Source organism: Microplitis demolitor, chromosome 3, assembly GCF_026212275.2.
Source record: "Microplitis demolitor isolate Queensland-Clemson2020A chromosome 3, iyMicDemo2.1a, whole genome shotgun sequence".
Classification (NCBI taxonomy): Eukaryota; Metazoa; Arthropoda; class Insecta; order Hymenoptera; family Braconidae; genus Microplitis; species Microplitis demolitor.
Window position 1 is genome coordinate 11142191 of NC_068547.1, and position 20673 is coordinate 11162863.

The 20673-nt window shown below is 30.3% G+C and overlaps 4 protein-coding genes across 4 annotated transcripts; 2 read left to right on the forward strand and 2 right to left on the reverse strand.

Annotated features, from left to right (window-relative positions):
* The first annotated feature begins 156 nt into the window (after positions 1 to 156).
* LOC103570545 (uncharacterized) lies at positions 157 to 3618 on the forward strand. Its single transcript, XM_008548320.3, has 5 exons — positions 157 to 656; positions 747 to 950; positions 1762 to 2115; positions 2208 to 2450; positions 2519 to 3618. The coding sequence occupies exons 1-5, from the start codon at positions 636 to 638 to the stop codon at positions 3428 to 3430; spliced, it is 1734 nt and encodes a 577-aa protein (XP_008546542.1). The 5' UTR covers positions 157 to 635; the 3' UTR covers positions 3431 to 3618.
* A 147-nt stretch (positions 3619 to 3765) lies between these two features.
* LOC103570544 (uncharacterized) lies at positions 3766 to 7947 on the forward strand. The gene is made up of 7 exons (XM_008548319.3): positions 3766 to 3860; positions 3961 to 4052; positions 4168 to 4280; positions 4364 to 4570; positions 5106 to 5387; positions 5462 to 5704; positions 6915 to 7947. The coding sequence occupies exons 3-7, from the start codon at positions 4260 to 4262 to the stop codon at positions 7761 to 7763; spliced, it is 1602 nt and encodes a 533-aa protein (XP_008546541.1). The 5' UTR covers positions 3766 to 3860; positions 3961 to 4052; positions 4168 to 4259; the 3' UTR covers positions 7764 to 7947.
* A 34-nt stretch (positions 7948 to 7981) lies between these two features.
* On the reverse strand, positions 7982 to 10975 carry LOC103570543 (tektin-1). The gene is made up of 6 exons (XM_008548318.3): positions 10697 to 10975; positions 10285 to 10575; positions 9465 to 9737; positions 9143 to 9365; positions 8211 to 8429; positions 7982 to 8119 (listed from the first exon to the last, which is right to left on the reverse strand). Exons 1-6 carry the CDS (start codon positions 10795 to 10797, stop codon positions 7982 to 7984), a joined length of 1245 nt encoding a protein of 414 aa, XP_008546540.1. The 5' UTR covers positions 10798 to 10975.
* A 3109-nt stretch (positions 10976 to 14084) lies between these two features.
* Positions 14085 to 15551, reverse strand: LOC103570555 (uncharacterized). Its single transcript, XM_008548335.1, has one exon. It carries the CDS (start codon positions 15549 to 15551, stop codon positions 14085 to 14087), a length of 1467 nt encoding a protein of 488 aa, XP_008546557.1.
* Between the last annotated feature and the right edge of the window lie 5122 nt (positions 15552 to 20673).

A 20673-nucleotide genomic window follows, 5' to 3' on the forward strand; every position in this document is an offset into this window, starting at 1 on the left:
TATACTTTCAGTCATAAATTATTATAGTTACATAGATTTACCATCCTGTCTTTTATTTTATTTTTTTTTATTTGTTGGATATGTAGGATTTATTATCACGAATGGTAAAATAGATCCTTAGGGTTTGTTTCCATGAGTTGTTTTTATTTTCAATTTCATACTTTTATTTATTGTTTGAATGTTTACAGTTACAAGATAACAAAATATATATTTTTTAAATTGATTGAGAGTTTGAAAATTATAAATTGTTTTAAAACCGTTGAATATTTTTGTTTTTACTAATTGTTATAAAATACATACAATACTGATAGTGTAATGTTGGGATATTTAATGTTTTATATTTCTAGTAGGGATTCCCAGAAACAGCTTTTATCAAATTCTTGTTATGCTGAACCAGAATCATCAGTTTCATTACGTCGTAGAGTGGTAGAGTGGTAGAGTTACTAAACAAATTATAAATGGCTTGAAGTAATTAAATAAATATAATTTTTAATTATTTATTTAAATATAAATTATTTTGTTATTCTGGTGAATATAACAAATTATAGAACAAGAGTATTAAGATTATATTTGCTGATTAAGCACGAATTATCTTTTTATTTTTCTTTGTGTTGATTATCACGTAAAAAATAACAATGGATTTGATTAAGAAAAAAGTAATTTTTTATTTAATTTAATAATTGAATTAAATTTGGTGAAGTTATTTCGATATATTAATGGATTATTTTTTTTTTTTTTTTTTTTAGTTTCTGGACTGGCACGAAAATGTAGAAAGAAAAACTTCATGTCATTTTTGTAGCATTAAATTATCAGATGAAATTTATTCATGTAATTTTGGTCATGATGTTTGCAGAAAGTGTAAAACTCATTCATGTATTGCTTGCAAAAAATCATCTTTTTTTCGAAATAATGTTGCTGAATTTTTGATAACAGAATTAAATAAGTTGAAGGTATGTACCGTATCTATAAGGTTTTCTTTATATCTTTTCATTGTTATTTTCATTCAAAATTTATATGACTATTGTCAATAACTTAAGGGGGAGAAGGGGTCTAAGATAAAAAAAAAACTTTTTTTTTTTTTGTCAGAGTACTTTGTTTATTAAAATTCTTAAAATTTGTGACATGATTAGGCGTCATTCCAAGAATATTCTGCATGCTGTAGGCAGGATAACTCATGACTGCTTCATCTGAAATCAAAAAACCAAAAAGATTTTTTCCGTACATAAATTTATCTTGAATTTAAACTAAGGAATAAACAAAATCTTCCTTTTTGAATTTTTAGTAACGGTGAAATAAAAAACTCTGACTTTTGCCAAAAATTGCTCGTTTTGTTTAATTAAAAAATAAGTAGTTATTGAAAAAAATAAAAACCTTCGTTCAAATCTAAGATAAAATTATGTACTAAAGAAATCTTTTTGGTTTTTTGATTTCATATGAGGCAGTTATGAGTTATCCTCCTTACAGGATGGAGACTTTTTTTTTAGTTGACTCGGTTCTCCCCATTACCAATTATTTTTCAATATTTTTTTATGAAAATTTAGCAGAATATTCTTGGAATAACACTTAATAATGTCACAAAATTTAAGAATTTTAATAAAGGAGGTGCTGTGAAAAAAATATCACAAAAATATGCTCTTTTTTTTTGTATCTCAGACCCCTTTCCCCCCTTAATAGTTTTTTTTTTTTAATTTGAATTTTTTTTTACTATAAAAAAATAAGAGTAATTTGTCCTTTTAATGTAATGAAGATTTATTATTATAGAATGATGTTGAATCATTGGACGAGTCTGCTTTTGAAATAAAAAAAACTGAAAAAAGTGCTAAAAAACTTAATACATCTACACAGACTAAAATTGTACGCAATCATAAAATCTGTATGGTTACTGAAAAAGATATTAAAAATTCATCTGAAAATAAATCGTCAATAAATACAACAAAAGTTTATGAAAATAAACCGTTAGATAATGAAACAAAAGTTATTAAAGTTAAATCAGATGATAATTCAACAAATCATTGGGGATTTTATCCATGCTGGATTGGAGATTGCAACTTCAAAGCAGCTTATTATCATATCCTTCAACATTTAAAAGATAATCATGCTCAAATGTTCACGGTGGCAAGTATCAAATAAATAAGAATTCATTATTAAGTGACATTAATGTAAATAATGACACTAAAAAATTTTGTACCATAAATTTCGTTTTATAGCATTCATTCAAACAATGGCCTCATGTGATTAATTGGAGTTTGAATTATAATGGAGTTAATAGTCGTGAGGATAGAGCATTCGAAATTCAAGGCGTTGGATTATTTAATCTTCATATATTTATTAATCATGATCAACATATAAAGGCTCGTATATTTATGTATGAAAGCGGTAAAACTGCAGTTAAATATGGTTATGAAATAGAAATTCAGTGTGAGGATAAAAGGAAGTCGTTTGGTGCAGAGGTAATTTAATTTATTAGCTTTTTAATAAAAAAATGGAGTTCAATAATATAATGAAATATATATTTAAGGTTGACAGTAGCCGTATTCCACGTAATTCACTTCATGATCGAAACAAAGGATTATTTATTAGTAGCAATTCACTTTTGCACAATGCAATTAAACAAAACTTGAAGTACAAATGCTCGGTTCAGATCAAAAAACTCGATGAAACTTCTAATGATAAGAGAAATGTCGATGCTCATGTAGGAGATAATACAACACCGATAAAGCAGCTAGATAATAATCAGAGGAAAGATGTTCAGAAACTCAAGCCATTGAACAGAAAACAATTCAAACCAACACGAAAAAATGCGAATAATTTTAAAGATAAATCAAATATTCCAGAACTGCTAGACCTTAAGACAACAAAGCTATCAGTTAATCATGTGCAATCTACTCACAATTGTCCACCAAGGGCAGCAGGAATACATCCACTGCTGCCTCAACAACTCTACCCAAATCTACAAAAAGAATTCAACTATCAACAAATGCCTCAGACTCCACAGTATCCACAAATGGTAAATAATCATTTCGGTACAAATATGACTCCGCCTTCTCTTTATCCCCATCCGCAAGTAATTAAAGATGAACAGGCTTATCAACGAAGTGCATCTCCGTTTGTTAATCATCACCCACATAACGCGGGTAATCAATCTTTTGGTGTTCCTACTCAACCATCTGCTCCTTCTATTGACATAGAATTTCTCCACATTTCCCGAAATTCGAACAAACCTGGAAATTTTACTGCTGCTGATTTAGAAAGACAAAAATCAATTCAACAGAAAATCGAAGAACGTGAAAAAATTCGTTTAATAGAATCCGGTGCTGAGGCATTCGATATTAATTATGATGATGACAAGAAAAAGCATAATAGCAAGTCTAAAAAAAATAGCTCTGATTTCCATCAGAAAAAGCCAAGCGGCGATTGTGTTGTGTCTTAGTTAAATTATTTTACTATTTTTATTTTTCTAATAATTAATATATATATTCATGTTTAACAAATAAAAATAAATATATTTTTTTTTGTTTACGAAAAATAAATAAAATAATTATGTATCCAATAAGACAATAATTCTATTAACTAATAAGTTATTAATAAACATCCTGATTTAGCAATTTTTTTTATGTAATTAAGAACGAAATTAGATTAAATTATAAAATTAATCATTTTTGTAATCAATATAATTTTGATTTTAATTTAAAATAATTTTTTCCATCTGTTGGTCATACAGATTTGTATTATCATATATGATGTAGTAGATCATTGATAGAAAGTTTAAAAAATACAAAATCAAAATTAAACAAAAATAAAACAATAGATAAATAGTTAAATTAATTATAGATTTATGATTTTTAAAATTATTTTTCTTCGTAAGTATATTAAAAAAAATTGTGAAGGAAATTAAAATAAAATCTTTTAAAAGCAATACAAATATTTGTTGATGAAATTTGATATTGTTTTGTTTTATAGGCTTTATTGTTTAGCATTTTAGTTTGTAAGATCGTTTTCAATTCTTTTGAGTCAGTAGAGTACGATACGGAAAGTAAGGCGCTATAAATAAGGTAATTGATATATACATTATTTTTAATAAATCTATTCATTTAAATAAGTATTAATAAATAGCAAATTTGCATCATCAAAATAATATGAAAAATTATCCCATAAATTTACTTACAGCGCAAAAGCATTATTGAGATTAGATGTTCTGATAAAAAAATCAAACCATTTCATTATTCTTTTCGTTGTGCGTCATAGTACGAGTTACCACAATGGATCTTATTAAAAAACAAGTAATTTTAGTTAAATATTGTTATAAAATACAGATTAGTGAGTTTAAAATATTTATAATCTATTTTTTAAAATTTAATTTTAGTTTCTGCAATGGCATAATCATGTAGAAAGAAAAATTTTGTGCCGATTTTGTGGTAAGACATTGTTAGACAAAATTTTTTCATGTGATGCTGGGCATAATTGTTGCCATTTATGTAAAACAGAATCATGTACTATGTGTCCAAAAGTAACTTCATTTTTTCGGAATCATGTCGCTGAATTTTTGGTATCGCAATTCAATAACATGAAGGTCTGTAACACTAATCAATTATAGTATTTATTAATTAATTTTATGATAAGTTTGTATTATTTAATGACAGTTAGTTCAGCACACAATTGGAATTTATGTTATATCGCAAATAAATACATTCAATATTAATAGAAACGAATTTTAAAAGTGTGTAGTGAGAAGTTTTTAGAATCTTTGTGCTTGAGTGTAAATGTAGCAGATATGAGGCAATTTTTTAATTTTAAATAAATAAATTTATTAATTAAAATAATAAAATTTTAAAAAATGCGCGTACTGATTTTTCAATTATCTAAATATGCATTTTTTAGTTTTTATTCTACTTAAATTTTATTTATTTATTCCACAATTTTTAAAAATTGCCGATTTTCAGCTAGAATTACAAATTCTTAGTGCGTATATTTAAAAAAAAATTAATTTGTTTATAAAACAAAAAAAATTATCAAATTTTGGCTTTTTATTTTATTATATTTTTAAAATCATTTTTCACAAAATAAAAATATTAAATTTATTTAAATACGTGAATTTATCATTACAGAGCTATGCTGAGTCGTTTGATGTCTCCACAATTGAAAAAAAAAATGTTGTTAATAATTCTAACAAAGTAAATAAAGCAACTGAGTCTATTGACGTGTGCTTGATAACTGGACAACAATCTCTTAATGCTAAAAAACCTGATAATGAAATTAAACCAAATGGAAGTCCAATAAATTCATTGATTCTTTATTCATGTTGGATAGGGGCCGGTTGCCACTTTAGAGGAACTTATTCAAATATTCTAGAGCACATGAAAAATAGTCATTCTGAAGTATTTACTACAGTAAGTATTAAAAATAATTAAATGGTCATTATTTCATTTGTCGAATAATTATTTATATTACTTTTTTTTTTTAGCATTCATTTAAAGGATGGCCTCATGTGATGACTTGGGATTTAAAATATCGTGGGGCTAATAGCCGTGAAGATTATGCCTTCGAGATCCAAGACATTGGGCTATTTATTCTACATGTACATGTTACCAATGAAAAACATTTAAAAGCCCATATTTTAATGTTTGAAAGTGGAAAAACGGCAGCTCAATATCGTTATGATATAGAAATGAAATGTGATGATAGAAAAAAATCGTTCAGTGCCAAGGTAAGCTCAAGAATTAATAAATCACTTTTTTTCTTTTTTTTAATAAATTATTGGGGTTTTAAACATGGTAGTCACATTTCTGGAAAATTTGGAAATGTCAAGGAATTTCGTCACAAAGCTAGAAAAATTTTTACTTTCTCTTTTTTTGACTGAAAAAATCCGATAAATTTTTTGTTCTGTCAAAACTGTTCGAAAATAAGTGGCGCGGCGCGAATGCAATTGTAATACTATTTAAAAAAAAAAAAAACAAAATAGTAAAAATTGATTCCAATAGCGAAAAAATAAAGCAGTTAAAATTAAAAGACTGTTAGAAAAAAAGTCTTCGTAGAAACAAAATGTCAGGATCTTCAAGCTATTAACATGCATATTGACAAGTTAAAAAGTCTAAAAACCGCCTGACCCTGCGGGCTAGCCGCAAAACTTCCCGAGCTCAGGGAGCTCGAAAATATTAATACAAAAATCTATTAGGCCGGTACAACATACTTTCACTGAAAATAAATCTTTTTTGTCCGACGATATCTTTGGAACGAATCAATCGTTTTGACTGTTCTTGGTAGTAATCAAAAGGGCTCACCAAGACTGAAAACCGACTACATTTTGAAGCGAATCAGACAAGTGGTATATCAGTTAAACGCAAAAAAACCTGGAAAAAATTTTTTTTTCTATTTTTATTTTTCGTATAACTTGTCAACTACATGACCGATCGACTCCAAAATTTAATCAATTTTAAGTCTTGGTAAGCCCTTTCGACAAAAACATTAAAAGTATACATTAGTATTGAACTAATAAGTTTCACTATATTTATTATTCGCGTACACTTGATTAATATTTTATAAAACGTTCTTATTTATGAGATTTATTCTAGTGAAAATGGAAAATTTATTCATGTTTTATTATAGAGTAAGTTATATAAAAACAGATTTAAAATAAAAAATATAAAATTATTCATTTGACAAACAAAAAAAAAACTATGAATATTGACAAATAATAAAATAAAGTTTCATTTAACGACATTGATTGATTATTTATTGAACTGACTTATACCATTTTATTTTGAATTAAATAAATATTTCCAATTATTTAATATTATTATTTATAGACAGGGAATTTTTTAATTATTTTACTGAAATACCTGGAAAAGTCAGGAAATTTCAGTTTCAAAAATCTGCGGTTACCATGATTTAATAATTTAATAAAATATTTATTTAAGGTTGACAGTAGCCGTATACCACGAATAATGCTTAATGATCGGTCTAAAGGATTGTTCATCAACGAAAATTCATTGTTACACAATACAATAAAATTGAGAATGAATTATAAGTGTATAGTCGAGATTAATGCGTCTAAAAAAACGTCTCTTGACAGCGGAAGTGGTCAAAGTACAGACAATGTTGTACTAAACAAACAACAGCAAAAAAAAAATGATAACCAAAAGCCCAAATCATTAAAAAAAAAAAGTTTCAAACCAGTGCGAAAAAATGAAAATAATTTAAAACATAAATCAGGCATTCCGGAATTGCTAGATCTTGAGCTCACTAATCCATCATTAACTCAGGTTAAAACTACTGCAAATCAATCATCAAATCTGTCACAAGCTGAACTCATGCAAGCTTTAATTGATGCGATGAGAGCTAACGTTCAGAAAATAAACACTCAACAAACTCTCCAAGTTCCTCAGCATCCGTCGATGGTAAATAACAATTCAAGCATGAATATGCAACCATCTTCTTCACAATCGTACCCACAAGCAACCAAAGATGAGCAGATTAATCAACAAATTAAGCCTCAGAAGCCTATCAATGATCAGCAGTCTAGTAGAATAAATAATCAAGCTTCTGCTGTTTCAACTCAGTCGTCGGCTTCACTTATAGATACTTCACTAATCGCAGCTCTCTGTATTTCTGATGATTCAAATAAGCGTGAAGATTCTATTGTAGCTAATCGACAGATCCAGCAAGTAAATCCAACACAAAATGGAGAAATTAATCTCGAAAGTACTTCAGTACAAAATGGCGATGATCTGTCTCAGACAAAATCTGATGAATGTCTCATCAGTTAATTCAATTATTTTATCATTTTATTTTATTTTTTATTTTTCTTATGATTAAATATTCATTTGCTTTGTTTAAAAATGATCATAAGTATATTAATTACCCTTTTATTTGAATTGTCGGTTAAAATTATGCATTAAAATTAAAAAAAAATAATATAATCAGTGATTTATAATTGATGTAGTACTCGGTTGATTTATATGATTTAAATTACTTGAATAAATTTTTAATAAGCACGATAATTCAAACTTTGACGCAGTGTCATACATTCAACTTCATCTATTTTTAAAGTATTAGTTTTTATATTAATATCTTCTTCTAATTGTATTTGCGTTCTTAGTAGATAACGTAAAGTTGCTTGAGCCTAAAACGATGTAATTTTTTTTTTGTCTTTTATAAGGTAAATAAATAAACAAATAAATACCCATATATATTTAATTAATAAAGCTTTCTACCTCGTTCAATGTTTGTTGAAGTTTTGCAACTGTTTGACGAAGGCCATATACTTCTTGTGTAAGTTTATTTTCCACTTTATCACGAGTTAATTCCAAATTTGGTCGATGGCAACGATTTCCTAAACGTGTGTGTGCCAGCGCAAGAAATCCTTCTTTCTCAGCAATATTTTTTTCTAAGCGTGTTATATTTTGCGTCATTGCATTCGCTTGTTTTATTATCTAATTATTTAATAAATCAATAAATTTATAAGATAATTAATATTTAAAGCCCTAGCAGATCCAAATTACGGTAATTTACGGCTAAATACCGCATTTTACGGCAAATTTGCTGTCTATTACAGTATTTTGCGGTAAAACACAGTTATTTACCGTAAGATATCATAATTTCTGGTATTCCGAAAAATTCCCGCGAATAACCATAAATACGGCATTTTACCGTAAATTACAGAATTTACGGTAGCACTCGGTAACTGATGGCAAATTACCGTAACTTACGGTGATACATCGTATATCACGACAAATTTACGGCAATTCACCGTAAAATTAGCGGCCATGCTGCGGTATTTTACCGTAAAAGTTCGGCAAGATTGTGGTGATTTCCCGCAGTTGGCGATATTCCGAAGAATTGCCGTAAAATACGATATTATATCGCAATGGCGACTTTTTTAAGCAAATGGTGGTAATATAATGTATTTTGCGAAAAATTTATAGAAAATTTGCGGCAATATACCGTAAAATTTGCAGCAATACCGCGATATTTTGCCGTAAAACACTGGAATTTACGGTATTCAGAAGAATTGCCGTATATTACCATCAAATTCGGTAATGTGCGGTAAATTATCGTATTTTACGGCGAATTTACAGTAAATTATGGTGTTTTTACTGTAGTTCGGATACGCTAGGGAGAGTAATAAATTAAATTAAATAGATACTTCAGAATGTTGTGACTCAAGACGAGCTTTTACTTGTTTTGTTTCCAAAATTCTGAGTCTAAATGCTTCATTAGTTTTATTTTTCTGTTCATTTAAATCATCAACTATTTCTTTTAAAATATTATCAATATAATAGCGTAATACTTTGGTACTATTCATTTGCTTCATTGTAGACATGATAACTTCGTCACTATGTAAATCCCATTCTTGAACAGTAATAGTCCTTAAATAAAATAAATTAAAAATATTAGTATTGAAATATCAGTGCCGATGTCAACAATAAAAATTAAAAAAAAATAAACGGTATATTAAATTTATTTACGAAGGATCTAGTGAAGCAGTTCCATGATAAATACTGAGATTTAAACAAGTCTCCTTTAAATTGAGATTTCTTTCATCTAATTGAATACTACGATCTTTATTCTCTAAATCTCCATCAAGATAATATAAAAGAGATTTTAAAATACGAATTTGTTCATTTGTATGCTCTAATGTTCGTGTAAAAATACTATCTGCTTGATTTATTATTTCCAATTCTTTTCTCAATTCTTTTTCTACATCATCAACTGTTAAGTCGATACCTAAACGGTGTTCTCTAAAAATTATAATTATATAGTAATTAAATTAAAGTAAAGGAAACCGGGGCAAAAAAAGCCATCCCTAGACTTTATAGTAAACCAAAAAAAAGATTTATTTGTTGAAAGTTCTTTCGGGATTTAGAATTAATTAAGAATTTAGAATCAAAGCAAAGTATTTGGGGCAAAATAAAACATTTAGAAAATCTAAATAAATAAAATTATTTTTTTTTCAACACAAAAATTGTTATTTTATTTGGGAGAGAGATCATCATGCTCTAGAAAAAAATATTTTTTTTTTTTTTTATAAAAAATATTGATACATAGTTGGAGATTCATTTAATTTACATATGTAATTAAAAGGGAAAAAAATTATAAGACAAAAATGATTATAAAACCATTTATTTTTATAAAAATGATTGCAAAATAATATCAAACTTATTTGAAATGAATCAAAATAATTTATATCCGCTGTTTAGAAGCCACAGAAAACAATAACTTGCTTAGGTTGATCGTCTCGCCCCGGTCTTTTTTATTGCAAATTTAAAAATTTCTAATTTTTCATACCTCGCAATAAGACATTTTTTACAAATATCAGCTGCATTTTCTTGTATTGATGATAAACCATCAATCAATCTTGTTTTATAAGTTTTTAATGCATCAATTTCTAAAATAACATCTTTGCGATGACGTAAAATTTCATCTTTAACAAATTTAACATCTGATAATTTTTCTTTCAATTCATGATCGGTTGCTATTTTATTTGTTTTCGTTAATTCTAATGCCGAATCACAAATACGCTCTGATTCAGCAATTAAACTTTCAACTAATTGACTATGAATGTTGCATTTACGGAATCTGTAATTATAAATATTAACATTAACTATTTACATTCTTCAATTCAATTGATGATTTGAATTTTATTAAACACGTAATTTACGATAATATTTTAAATGAGGAAATGTATAAGACTATTTACCGAGCTTGATTATTAAGATGCCACTGTTCGATTGTAAATTTTTGCGTTGGAGGCGGAACTATTTGCTCGTTTAACGTTAATAAATGTTGCTTAGTGAACATGATTTAATTTAATAACTAATTATTGTATATTTAACTATCAAAAGAAATCTGATACACGAGACATTGCTAGTATAACAAGCGGTTGCCAAGGACACCACGTATATATGTATATATAAATAACACTGTTGTATATTCGGATCACTATAGTTACAAGTTCAGTATTGTGTTACTTGATTAAATTTTTTTTTTTTTTTTTTTTTTTTTCAAAATTAACATTTACATAACAGCTTTCATTATTATCGAATAGCAACATTAAAGGACGTAATTTTATATTCGTGATAATTTAATACACGACTTTAAATTCTTATTAAAATATAAAACTTTATCATTGAATATTAAAGTATCAAATTTTATATTCTTATGTAATAACTAGCAACCTGTATAGTCACTATAAGACTGCCCGAATAACACAACATAATTTATCAAATATACTTTAAATTTAATTGTTTATCAAATTATTAACTCATTGAGATTTTTAAATTTTTATTATCATTAAAGCTTAAAGTCATAAATATTCTCATCCACCCTAATGAAACTTATAGATTTTTTAATTTGCACAATAATGAATTATTTATCTTTGAGCTCGAAAAAAAAGTGACGTTCTCCAACAATTTGAGAAGTTTAAAATAATCAATAAGCATCATTTTTTAAAGTTTTCCTCACAATTATACTTTATGGATTCAATGTTTTAAGACACAAATTAATAGAAATGATTAAGATGGAGTTACATGAGCTTTGAATCAAACCAAAGCGTTAATATATAAAACATACAGAAAAAAATATCAGAATCGCCCTGGCGGTCCTGAATCACGGTGTATTACGGTGAACGACCGGGAATCACCGTAAACGCTCACCGTGACGCTACCTTGAATCACGGTACCCTCGCGGATTTGGAGTCACTGTAAAATCACAGTGAAATCACTGTGAATTCACTTTCACCGTAATTTGACGGTGTATTTACGGTGATTTCATAGTGAATTCACAGTAATTTTGTGCCATTTTGTCATTGTGATTTAGTAGTGATTTCACTGTGATTTTACTGCGAGTTTACAGTAAATTTATGGTGATTTCATCATGATTTCACAGTAAATTAATGCTGATTTCACAATGACTTAACAATAAAGTAATGGTGATTTCACCATGATTTCACAGTAAAGTAATGGTGGTTTCACAGTAAATCAATAGTGTTTTCACCATGATTTCGCAGTGAATTAATGACGATTTCACCATGATTTCGCAGTAAATTAATGGTGATTTCACTATGATTCCACAGAAAATTTATGATGATTTGCCTATAGTTTTATGGTGATTTTAGAATAGCAAAAAAAAAGTTGTTCAAACATTCTTCAACTTTTTTATGTACTTTTTTTAAATAAACTGAATATTTGTGTCATGATGGCCATTTTTAATTTTTGTTTGTATTCTTTTTTTTTTATTTCAAAGTTCTCTGAACACTTAAAAATTTTCAAGATGTGTTTTGAGAAATAAGTTTAATGGAAAAAATTACAAAAATCTTCAAAGTTTGATATTATAGAATGACAAAAAAAATAAAAAATGGTAGTCATTGAAAATTTTTGTTTTTTTTTTTAATTTGAAAAAAAAAAAAAAATGATGGTAGGTTTTAATAATTTTTTTGTATTTTTTTTCCACAGTGAATTTCCAGTAAACTTACAGTAAATTCACAGTGAATTTACTGTAAGTTCATAGGAAATTCACTGTGAATTCACTATACATTCACTGTAAATTTACTGTATATTCACTGTGAATTTACTGTAAGTTTATTGGAAATTCACTGTGGATTCACTGTGAATTGACTTTGGTACCACACTAAAATCACTGCAATACCACTGTGAGGTAACTATGAATCGACTGTGATAACATAATAAGATCACTGTGAAACCACTATCGAATCACTGTGAGATAACCATAAAACTACAGTGACCGAATGGCACAAAATCACGGTGATTTCACTGTAATTTCATCATGGCCTCACAATGTTTTTACTATAATCTCACTGTGATTTCATTGTGATTTTACCGTGATTCCAGGTCCGCGAGGGTATTAAAAATTGTCTCTATAAAAATTTACTAGCAAAAATATTTTTAATACTTGTCGAATGCCTATTTATTTCAGTATCACGATAAACATACTTGATGAAAAAAAAAAATAAATAACTTATTGTTAAACATATTATTTATTAACAGTATAAGTTACAAATGAGAATTTTAAATTATTATTTGAATTAGAATGATTAATTTTTTTAACTTCCCGCTAAAAAAATCGATGATTTTCGAAAAATTCGGGAAATTATTGTTTTTACCCCGGTTAGCAAAAATTGAAATTTCATCAGATGTCGACGTTTTGAGGTCCTAGGAAGCTATTCTGATTATTTTCAGAATGATGTCCGAGTGTGTGTGTGTGTGTGTGTGTGTGTGTGTGTGTGTGTGTGTGTGTATCCGTGATTAAAAATACTCATTGAAAAGGATTGGAAATTATTTCAATTCTTTTCAATCCATACGGAGGTTTCGGAAAGTATTGATTGGAATTGAAATTTTGATCATTTGAATACTTTGTAATTCTTAAATTGAAATTTAAAAGTATTGAAAGGAATTCAATCTTTTATCATTTCAATACCTTCCAATATGGAATTATTTTGGTATTGAGAAGGATTGAAAAAGATTAAAAAATTTTAACTCATTTGAATTCTTTTCAATCCTATACTCGATCCGAAATATCGAACTATTTAGGTATTTAGAAAGATTGAAAAAGATTAAAAAATTCCAATTCATTTGAATTCTTTTCTATCCCACACGTGACCCGAAATGTGATATTATTTTGGTATTGAAAAGTATTCAGAAAGATTAAAAATATCAATTCTTTTGAATCTTTTTCAATTCCTCGGAAGTTTAGAAATTCTCATGTTATTTTTGGATTCAATAGAATTGAAAAGTATTAATTTTATACCCAGATGAAAATCTGGTGGTATAGAAAGTATTCAAAAGTATTCAATTCTCATCCTTTTCAACCCTTTTCAATGAGTATTTTTAATCAGGGAGAACACATCTCATTGCTTCGCAAAAGAGTTGTGCAATATTGAATTGCGAAAAAAAAAGATAATTTCAATTCAATCCGAAATGTAATCTGATGTATTTGGAACGTTACTTAGGAATTTTTTTTTTTTTTTAATTAATTTTATTTTAGGTCGCTTTTTAACAACGTGGTTATTAACGACCACGGTGACTATTACAATGTATACTTATTTGTTTTTTGCCATATTTACATTTAAGTTATATTGATAGCTTAGTATCTTTAATAAATGAAAACACTTTGGAGAAATGCTGAGATTGGTTCAGGATGTTTCGGAGATCAGAAATTAGTCCATACTTGTCTCTTTCCTCTTGAAATCTAGGGCAGTTTGAGAATATGTGATTCACTGACAATGCAGAGCTACAGAGTGGGCATTCGTTTGGGTTCTCCCTAGTGATCAAATGGATATGGCTCATGTTTGTGTGGCCGATTCGAAGTCTGATTAGTGTGCTGTAATTTTTCCGATTGAGGTTTGGTAATTTCTCGAAAATATTGTTACGTATTTCGTGGAGTTTAGTAGGTGATAGTGATTGCCACTTTCGGTTCCAGTAGTCGAGTATCCTACTGCGGATGTACTTTTTGGCGTCTTGATGAGTCATTTTCGGATTTGAAATATCTTCGGTGTGTGTGGCTTCCTTGGCTGCTTGATCGGCTAATTCGTTGCCCCTTATATCTTGGTGTGCAGGGATCCAAACTAAAACTACGTTGGAGTTGTTTCTTGTGATTTGTTCTAGTAGATGATGTACATTGTAAACAAGTGGGTGGTTGTTGCTTTGATTGGTGATGGCTTTGAGGGATGACATTGAATCTGTGTAGATTACATTAGTAGATTTATAATTTTTATTGTTTATGATGGTTAATGTACAGATTATGGCAGATATTTCACAGGTGAAAATGGAACAATGGCCGTGCATACGTTGGGCACTTAGGACTGATGTCTTAGAGGTCACTGCATAGCCCGTTTTATTGTTCATTACGGAACCGTCAGTATAATATTCTTCACAGTCTTTGTATTTTTCCTGCATTTCTAGAAACAGCGATTGGTACATAACTGGGGCAGTGGAGGATTTGTCATGCTCGCACAATTGCCAATCACAGTGGATAATAGGTGTTTCCCATGGGGGAAAGTAGCTGAGGTTTCTGGTTGATATCGGTGGTAGGGGTATTTCGAGCTCACTTTGATATTCGCGAGTGCGTATGCGAATAGGTTTGATTAGTCGTTCACTGTTGTCATACAGTGGTGTCAAGAAGTCCTTAAGTACGCTGTTATGTGCGGGGTTGTCTGGTGTTGTTGCAATGGTTACCATGTATTTAAGACATAATTCACGTCTTCTAAGTTCCAGAGGTAGCATTCCTGTCTCTGCTTGGAGACTAGATATGGGACTGGTTCTAAAAGCACCTGTACAAACTCTCAAACATGTATTTTGGATGGTGTTAAGCGAATTGAGGATCGTGGGGTTGACTGAATCATAGATGATGGAAGCGTAATCAATTTTTGATCGTATGAGTGCTTTGTAGAGCTTTAGGAGGGTGTCTGGGTTAGCTCCTGCTCGTTTAGCTGTTAGTATTTTAAGTATCCGGAGTTTAGATTGGCATTCACTCTTGAGCGACTTAATATGGTGTTTCCACGTCATTTTGCTGTCGAAGATTAGTCCTAATACCCTCATAGTGTATACTCTCTCAATGGGTTGGTCGTTGAGTTTGAGTTCTATGTGTTCGTGAGTGTTGTGACCCCGTTTAAAAAGTAGAAATTTGCACTTGGAAGCTGAGAATTTAAAACCACTTGTATTTGTTCAATCTTGAAGCTTAGAAAGTGTTTTCTGCATTGTTGTCAGGGTTAATTAAAGATTGTTCCCGCGGAGGGAAATTGTGCTGTTGTCAACAAATAGCCCATCTTTAACCGGGGCTTTTACTATTGAGTGTAACTCGTTGATAGCAATTATGAACAGTAGTACACTGAGAACTGATCCTTGAGGGAGGCCATTATCAATTGTTATTTTTTTCGAAAGTGTGTTGAGTAGTCTAACTCTTATTATGCGGTTGCTTGTAAAATTAGTGATATATGCTATCAGGTTACCGTTGAATCCCCAGTCTGTGGTCGTTTATTGCTAGTGCATCGCATATATATGCCTCGAGATTGATAAGGTAGTCCGTAGTAGAGCGCATGTTACGGGAGCCATATTGGGTGGGTGAGATAAACTTTTCGATTTCTAGCTTCCACCTTAGTCGTTTGCACACCATCTTCTCTAGAATTTTACTAAGATTGCATGTTAATGAAATAGGTCTATAGTTTGTTGATTTTGTGTGGTCCTTATTGGGTTTGGGAATGGGTATCACAGTGGCTTCCTTCCATTGATCAGGCAGAGTTTGATTGATCCATATGTGGTTGTATAATGTTAATAGGTATTCGATACAATCCTTGGGTGAATTTTTAATCATTATATTGGGGATATCATCAGGCCCTGGGCTAGTATTCTTGCTTCTACTAATAGCTAGATGTATTTCATTAAGTGAAAATGGTTTGATTATTGGGTCCAAGTTGCAGTTTAGGTTCACTGGTATCGATTTGGTTTGGTCTCTAAACTTTTTAAATTCATTGGTGTAGTTGAAGTCATTGGAGTTGGAGGCGAAGGTTTCAGTGAGGTGATCTGCTGTTTGTAATGAGTCTGGAAGAACATTGCCATCTGTACCTGGTATGAGAGGAGTTGAGAATGTTGGGTAATTACCATTTATACGCCTAACCTTGTTCCATATCTGTGCCATTGGTGTAGTAGGAGCTATTGATGCGGTAAATTCTTCCCATTGTTCTCTTTTACTTTGTTTTACAATTCTTCTGGAGATTGCTCTTATACGCTTGAAATTTACTTTGTTTTCTTCAGTAATATTTTTCTTGAGCTTGCGATATGCTTTTTTAGTAGCATTTATGGCATTTTTACAGTTTATGTTCCACCAGGGTACGGCTTTTTTGAATTTACAATTTGCACTTCTTGGTATAGAGTGAATTGCTGCATTAGTGATGAGTCTGGTGAAATTGTTAAGTATGATGTTGATTGGTGTCGTTTTAAAGGTGTTTGGTTTAGGCAGCTCGTTCAAATGGGCTGAAATATTATGTTGAAAGTCGCCCCAGTTGGCTCTGTTGAGTAAACATTTGGGATGGTAAGATTCTTGCATATTGTAATTAGAGTATCTGGTGTCAGTGATCATGATGGGATTATGATCACTATTGTATAGCTCTTCCATTATCATCCAGTCAAAGAAGGTAGCTATTTCACGTGAAGCAATTGTAATGTTAATAGCGCTGCCATAACCCGTATTGACGTTGAAATGAGTGTTTGTACCATTGTTTAGTATTATGAGGTCGTCATTGGAGTTGATGAGGTCTTCTACAATTTTTCCTGTGGAGTCAGTATTTGTAGAGCCCCATATAGGGTTATGGCTATTAAAGTCACCAAGGAGGATGAACGGAGGAGGAAGTTGGTTAATTATTTGTTCGAGATCCTGTTGTGAAAATAATTTGCTATTTGGGAGGTATATGTTGCATAAGGTTATAGGTAAGTGGTTGTTGATACGAGCAGCGACTGCTTCAAACGTTGTATTTAATTGTATTTCGGTGAACGGCATATTGTTTTTAAGATAAATTGCCACACCACCGCTGGCCCGACCAGTTACGATTCTGTTTCTGTAAATTATATTATATCCTTTGAGGTTTGAATAGGCATTCTTTCTGAAGTTTGTTTTTTGGAGGCATACACAGTCTGGTGATGTTTGTGATATGATGAGATGGAGGTATTCCAGTTTGGCTACGAATCCGTTTAAATTCCACTATAGTAAATGCATACCTAAGTATTATTAAGTTATATTAATGGAGGCGGGTTTTGGTGAGTAAAAGATGTTTCGTTGCAGTCACTGTCGAGTTCCATGAGACTACTACTTGATGAAAGTGAGCACTCTGATGTGGCATCATCGTTGAGGGCTTCTGCCTCTAATTTTTTAATTAGCCGAGTAAAACTGCTCTTACTCGTTTCAGATTCGAGCATTGGATAGAGTGTTCGCATCATTTGCACAATTAGATCGGCCTTGAGGTTACATTCAGTAACAACTTGTTGGATATTTTTGTTGGTCCTACACCTGCTGAAGAAATCATTAAGCTGGTTGAAATTATATGGGTACTCTAGAGGGTTTTTTGTTTTCTCCTTTTGAAGAATTGCTGCTGTGTTGCTTTGGAGGTGGTCTTGGGCTTGTACATTTGGAGTAAATGAATTAGCCTTTAGTTTCTTAATGGCTGAGGTAGTGGGTGGTGGAATTTTAGGTGGAAGCAAGGAACGTTCAGATGAAGTTTCTGATAGCTGTCGTTTGCTAGACTGTAATATTACGGTTTCATTTATTACAGAGCTTTTATTAGCTTTTGATAGTTCAGGGGTCAATGGAGTGTTAGGAGAGTTCGATGAGTTCACTGATTTAGAAAAATCAAAACTGGGTGGTTGATCGGTGTTCACAGTATTGGTCTGGTGTTTAGTGTACTATTTTCGAGAGTTACAGGAGTAGCCTGGTTAGCTGGGCACGATTGTGCCAGGTGACCTTCTTCTTTGCATACGAAACACAACATATTGTCGAGTGTGGGATAAATCCAGTATGTCGTGTCTTCAAAGTCAATTTTCCACATACTAGGAATTTTCCTTACGTCTTCAGGTTTAATGTAGAGTTTACGTCGGAAGCTAAGAATGTATTGATAGGCCGGATTATTAAGTCCGGCTCTTAACGTAGTAATTGTAGACATTGGGATTATACCTGTCTCCTTGAGTTTGTGTTCAATTAAGTTTGTAGGGATTATCGGTGGTACGTTAGATAGTATAAGTCTCTTATTCCTGAAAATCAAGGGTCGGATTACAATTGATTGTTCGTTGATTACTACATTCTTGTGAGTATCGATAAGATCGTTAGCTAGCTCTTTGGTTGCAACATATACATACCCTCGATTATTGGATATTCTAGTAATATAACGAATATTTTGTGGTCCAATTTTTGTGCCGATCGCCGTTGCATAGTGTTGGATTGATGTTCCATCGATTGCATCGAGGACAATCGCTTGTTCCCTGGATGGTACGAATTCGGTTTGAAGGGCTTTAGTATAATTCATCGTTGATGTCATGGTACGGTTTTGTCTCCTAAGAGAACTATTACTTAGTTGAGTGAGGCAATGATGCAATAAAGATTTTGGAATGTCACTGATATCGATTAGTGTTAATTATCATAGAGATAGTAGCACTAAATCACTTGCACGCACCTAGTATAACTCGTAGAACGGAGCACTGATAACACGTCTGTTCACTTTGAGCACTACTGTGCGAATGTGGTTAAAGGAATTATAAATGATTTTAATTAATGAAAAAATCCCGGTCACTGCTGGGTTCGAACCTGCATCCTTCCGATTTAAAGTCTTTGATGCTATCCACTGCGCTGACCCACGTATGTGATCGCATGAGTGTAAATTACTAGAAATGAACAATTTTCAATAATAATACAATGTATACATGATTATATCTGAACAGATATAGAAAGATCTGATTATGTTAAGTGTTGTATTTAGTTTAGATATACGCAGATCTGACCAGATATAAACAATTTTCTATAAAAATAAGACGTATACATGGTTATATCTGAGCAGATATAAGAAGATCTGATTATGTCAAATGTTGTATTTAGTTCAGATGTAGTTATATCTGATCAGATCTTACGAGATATACAGAGATCTGACTAGATATAATCATGTCTGACATTGTATCTAGCCTAGATCTAATTATATCTGATTAGATCTGACCAGATATAAACGGTGGTTGGCCAGATACAATAAGATCTGATCATGTCTAAATATTAGATCTGATCAGATATAAATAGATCTGCCTAGATATAATTTAATCGGATCAGATATAGTTATATCTGGTCAGATCTTGATCATTTTCCCCGGGTAGTTTAGCTTGTTTTCACATTCTGCCAAGATGCGCACGCATGTCTGATGCTCACAGTGTAATTCGTGTGGTTCAACCGTCCCCGAGAGTACTGGTTCAATTGACCCCATATGATTTTAGAAATAATTAGTTTAAAAAAAAAAAAAAAAATATTCAAGAACTATTTTACTAGAAGTTTAGAGATCTTTTTTATAGAGCATTAAATTTCCTTCAAAAATATGTATCTTGACTGGAAAAAATTTTAATATTTCTAGTAGTGACAAAAATCCAAAATAGAAACTAAGAGTTTAAAAAGCAAATCAATACTTAAGGCACGGTTACAAGGAAACGGCTTGTTTTACTTCAATTTACTAAGAGAGATTTTTTGAAAGAAATTTAATTTCCTTTAAGAATATACATTGCTCAAATTTTTCGGATAGATGATTTACGAGTTTTGAGTAAAAAATGAAATTTTCTGACAAAAACCGAATAGTTATAACGATACACTTCTTAATATCAATATTATGGGCTCAAACTTGCACAATAATTTTTTTTGTTCATCAGGAATAATATTCTCACAGTATCGAAAGAAAAAAAAAATAGTCGATTTTTTTGGCCCAGTCTAATAAACACATACTTTAACACCATTCTTTAATTAATTTATTATAAATTTTACAAAATATCATATATTCTTAAGAGAAATAAAACTAATGAAATTAAAAAAAAATAAAATAATATTTTTTTATAGTCGATATTTTTAAATTAAAAAAATTTCAGGCTATCATTTAAAAAAATATTTATAATTTATTATTATTCATTTGAATCATAAATAACTAATAAAGAA